This window comes from Solanum lycopersicum, chromosome 11 (assembly GCF_036512215.1).
Source record: "Solanum lycopersicum chromosome 11, SLM_r2.1".
NCBI lineage: Eukaryota > Viridiplantae > Streptophyta > Magnoliopsida > Solanales > Solanaceae > Solanum > Solanum lycopersicum.
Window position 1 is genome coordinate 3,936,157 of NC_090810.1, and position 4,652 is coordinate 3,940,808.

At 30.8% G+C, this 4,652-nt stretch overlaps 1 protein-coding gene across 1 annotated transcript; it reads right to left on the minus strand.

The window, feature by feature from the left end:
- Positions 1-213: 213 nt before the first annotated feature.
- LOC101263368 (homeobox-leucine zipper protein ATHB-6) lies at positions 214-3,750 on the minus strand. The gene is made up of 3 exons (XM_004250071.5): positions 3,011-3,750; positions 2,035-2,405; positions 214-1,178 (listed from the first exon to the last, which is right to left on the minus strand). Exons 1-3 carry the CDS (start codon positions 3,072-3,074, stop codon positions 561-563), a joined length of 1,053 nt encoding a protein of 350 aa, XP_004250119.1. The 5' UTR covers positions 3,075-3,750; the 3' UTR covers positions 214-560.
- Between the last annotated feature and the right edge of the window lie 902 nt (positions 3,751-4,652).

The following is a 4,652-nucleotide window of genomic DNA, read 5'->3' on the forward strand; positions in this document are numbered from 1 at the left end:
TCATAGTATTTTCATAATTTTTAAAATAAAATTTTATATATTTATAACTTACGTAAAAAATATTATTAATCGTAATAAATGATAATTTGAAATTTCTGAAAGATGTATAAAAGATTAACAGTCAAAAATAGATTTGTTTAAAACTTGAAATGATCACATAAATCTGAATGTGTGGATTATAATTTTTCATATCAAATAATTTTAAAAGCATAATTATTAATAATGAATTACCATTTTCATTTTCCCTTCATCATGGAAAAAAGGATTATAAAATCATTCAAAATATAGAAGGCATGGTTATTTATACTTTTAGCCACTTTTATTTGCCATTACAAAGGAAGCTCCTTTTCTCTCCATAACCATTTTCTTGAATTCTTCTTCATCTCCCCCTACCACCCCCTTCAACCACCCCCCCTTCACCCCACCCCCACCCCCACCACCCCCACCAAACCCCACCCCCTTGAGAAAAATCCAAAAACATCATCTTTTCACTTTGTTCCCATTAGGCCATTTCTTAAACCACTATACAAAATTTGGTTCCCATGAGACAATAACCTCCTTTATTCATGATCAAAAAAAGATGATTTTGAGTCTTTAAAGTTCCAATCTTCAGAACAGTACCATTGAAGTGTAGGAGCTTGTTCATCTGAGAAAAGAGTGCTGCAAGATTCTTCGCCATTGAAGAAATTATGTTCCTCCATCTTCACATACTGTGTTGTTGTTGTTGTTGACGGAGGTTGATAAGTAAAACAATTAGCCTTTTGGGAATCTCCAAGAATTGATTTTGGACTTGATTCTGTGAACTTGAAGGTGAAATTCAACGAATTCGGAGATGAACAACCAACCCCACCATCATTAGAGATCAAGAATGCACCAGATGATGAAATTGCAGCAGCATTTGGACTGTTATCTTCATTCAAGATTGCACTTGAATTGTCACTATCTGAGGAACCATCTTTGTTAAAATCAGCAAAAATGGTGGATGCTATAGTGGCGTTGATCTCGACATCATCATCTTGATCTTCATCATCTTCTTCAAGAAGATCATTTGGGTTGTTTTGTTCAATCATTTTGTCATCATTGTCAGATTCCATAGCTTCTTCTTTCACTGAAACAACAACAGCTCCTCTGCTTTCTCCATTCTCACCACCATATACCTTAAATTTCAGCTCACGAATCTATCAAATGACATAATATCAGTAAAGATTCAAACTTTAAACAACAACGTACTCAATATAATCCCATAAGTGGAGTTTTGGACAGAGAGGTTGTTTTCTATACAAAAGATTCAAACTTTAAACACTCATAAGTGGAGTTTGAAGACAGAGAGGTTGTTTTCGACACAAACTTTAAATGTTATTACAAATATCTAAATGTGAAGGTTCTTTACACTAATCATAGTTTAATCTCCGACCGTAGATTCGTTTACACCTTGACACAGAGTTATCTGTACCAAGGGGCTGATTAGAGGGTTACTAAGCAAGCATCAATTGATTTTGGACTCAATAAACTAAATGAGTTGTGGTAGAACCTCGAACTAGAACCCATAAAGTTCAAACTTTGGACCATTCTCTAATCTGCAGTTGTATCATAGGTCAGAGTTATAGTAGAATCTCAAACTAGAACCCAAAAAGTTCAAATTTTGGACTCTCCTCTAATCTGTAGTCATATCAAAAGTCACTTGATAGTGTAAATCAAATGAGTTATGGTTAGTACCTAGAACTAGACACATAAAGCTTAAATGATGGACCCTCCTTTAAACCGTAGTCGTATCATAGGTCACTCGATGGTGTAAATCAAATGACTTATGGTAGAATTTCGAATACAAATAACAACTACAACCACCTCAATAAAATCCCACACGTGAGGTTTGGGAAGGCTAGTGTATACATCTAAAAGACTGTTTCTGATAGATCCTCGAACTGGGAACCTATAAAGTTCAAAACTTTAGACCCTTCCTTCCCCTAATCCATAGTCGCAACTCAAATGCTATAACAGGACTAACAACCACACAAGCCTTCATTAAATTAGTACCTCTTTGGCAAGAGCTTCATTGTCATGTTTGAGAGATTCATAGTTGTGTTTGAGTGAATCAAAATTGGCTTTAAGAACATTGTAATCTCTCTCAAGTTGCTTTGTTTTCCATCGAGCACGTCGGTTTTGGAACCAAACAGCTACTTGTCTAGGCTGCAGCCCAAGTTCTTGAGCCAATTTCACTTTCCTTTCAGGTTCAAGTTTGTTCTCAACTTCAAAATTCTTCTCCAAAGCTTTCACTTGTTCAACACTTAGTCTCCTTTTCTTCTGGCCAGATTCTTCCACACATCCTTCTTCATCTAAGCCTAACTCTAACATAGACTGAAAGTCTCTTGTTGAATACACATGGCTGTTCCCATGGTTCTGGTCATCTAAACAAACATCAAAATTCAAGAACATGAGAATACACAGGACGAAAATTTATCTTCAAATATCTGTTTGACTCAAAACTAGCTCATACTAAGATATATAAACATGATTAGTTAGCATATATGACCATAGATTTTAAAAATTTATCTTCGAGTATATGTTTGACAGTGAAATTCGATTCCAAACATCATAAGTGGCCTAAGTTTGGGGCTCTTGAGACCAGCACAACTTTAAAAAAAAAAGATCAAATTTTCAAATTTCAACTTTGAAACTTATAACCAAACATAATGAAATAAATAGACCACATAATTGCCTTGAAGAAAGCTAAATATGTAAATAGAAGAACAAACAATGGTATAAAGAGTCAAGCACAAAAACTTACTAAAACAGGAAAAAAAAATACACTCTTCTTGATTCAATTAAAAAAACCATTTTTTCAATATTCCCCATTAGTTTTTTCATTATACCTAAAAACTAGGGATTGGAGCATGGGAAAAGGTTATAACGACAGAGAACATGAAATGGGAATATAAATAAATTTTAAGAGAAAAAAAGTGATCAAAACTATAATCATAGTATAGTTTCACTTAGGCATATTAACAAGTACCTGTAGTACTTGGACACATGGACATCAAAGCACCCAAAGAATCAGAGCTACCAAGTCTTTTCATAATTATGATTTTGATGATCCAAATTTTCCAATCTATAATAAAGTTCAATGTTTGTTTTGGGATCAAAGTTCACTTTTTTAAGTTTATATTTACTGAGAAACAGAGCTGCAAATAAAAAAGGAGTTAAATTTAGTGTTCTTGTCCTTTTTTTTTTTTTGGTCACTTATAAGAAGAAGACATGAAAAGAGATACTTTCACTACTAAAACCAACCAAAATGGCAAAGTTTTGAGTGAAAGATTTGATTTTGTGCAACCCCTTTTCTTCTCTACTAACCAAACATCCATTTTTCTCCTTTTTAGATATTTCCTCCACCTCACAACAACCCATCAAGAATTGCAAGGCAAAAATCAAGAAAATCTTATAGAATGAAGAAACTGATAGCTTAAAGAAAGGGTAAATTTGATACTATTTTTTTTCTATTTTTTACATCATTAACCTAAAAATCAAATCTTGGAACACCCCATTCAATTTTTTTTTTTTTTTTTTTGGAGAAGAATAAATTTTTGGGAGAGAAATGAAAATAGAGATGAGAAAAAACCAGTTGGGCCTTTGCTTAACACTTTCTCTTCAGTTTAAATAAAACCAAAGGTGAGTCAGATGTAGGGTTAGAATCTGACTGGGGTTAGGTGCACTTTGCAAATTTCTTGGGGGGCAAATGAAATGAACTCTAAATTCAAGTCAAATTCAATCTAAATGCAATGTTTTATAGTTTAAGGGGGATATTCTTTTGGATTTAGCTTATATATATATATATATATATATTATATAGTATATTTTTTTCTATTTTTAATTTAAGTGACACTTTTTCTTGTTTCAAACGGTTATAAAAAGTGATATTTATTCATATTTATATTTAATAAGGATTTTATTTTAGAACGTTCATTTTACTCTTACTAAAACGATTTATAATCGTGATTTTTTAAAAATAAAAATACTTTATATAAATTGAGATAGAAAAATTGTATGTTATCTTCTTGAATTTAAGTTTTATGCACTATTGACATTTTAAAAAAATTATATGTTAATTTATGTGACACATTTTTTATCGAACTAAAAGGACATATTTTTCATATTTTCAATCTTTAGACTTTTTATATTATCTTTATTGAGACAAATCCTAGCTATATGAATATATATAACTTATTTTGGACTATGAATTTGAAAAACATTTGTTTCATTATCAATCAAATACATTCATATAAATTGAGACAAATAAATTATTACTTATGAACTTTAATCTAATGTCAAGAATTTATCTTGGTGTTCACTTAACTAATAATTATTATTTTTGAAAATTATTTTTTTACTTAATTGCCACTGTTTCAACAAACAAAGTAATATTTTGAAATAATAACATTTAATTGAGTGGCCGTTTAAAAATTTTATTTTTTTAAAGACACCTAACATCATATACAACTTAAATTCATTTTGAAAATAATGAATTAGTTAAATCATATTGAAAATTTTTATTCTTAATAATATGTCTTAAAACTCAAACTCCTCTCACATTATTTTTATACTAAATAGAAGAAAATATTAAGGGTAATTTTTGTCTTTTTAATAAAATGTTGGATAAG

Bases quoted from the DNA above. Each gene is read 5' to 3' on its own strand.
- LOC101263368 (XM_004250071.5), bottom strand. From the start codon at position 3,074: ATGAAAAGACTTGGTAGCTCTGATTCTTTGGGTGCTTTGATGTCCATG. The intron at 2,406-3,010 runs GTACTTGTTAAT...ATGTTTGTTTAG, and splicing joins CATGTGTCCAAGTACTACAG to ATGACCAGAACCATGGGAAC. The intron at 1,179-2,034 runs GTACTAATTTAA...GTCATTTGATAG, and splicing joins ATGAAGCTCTTGCCAAAGAG to ATTCGTGAGCTGAAATTTAA.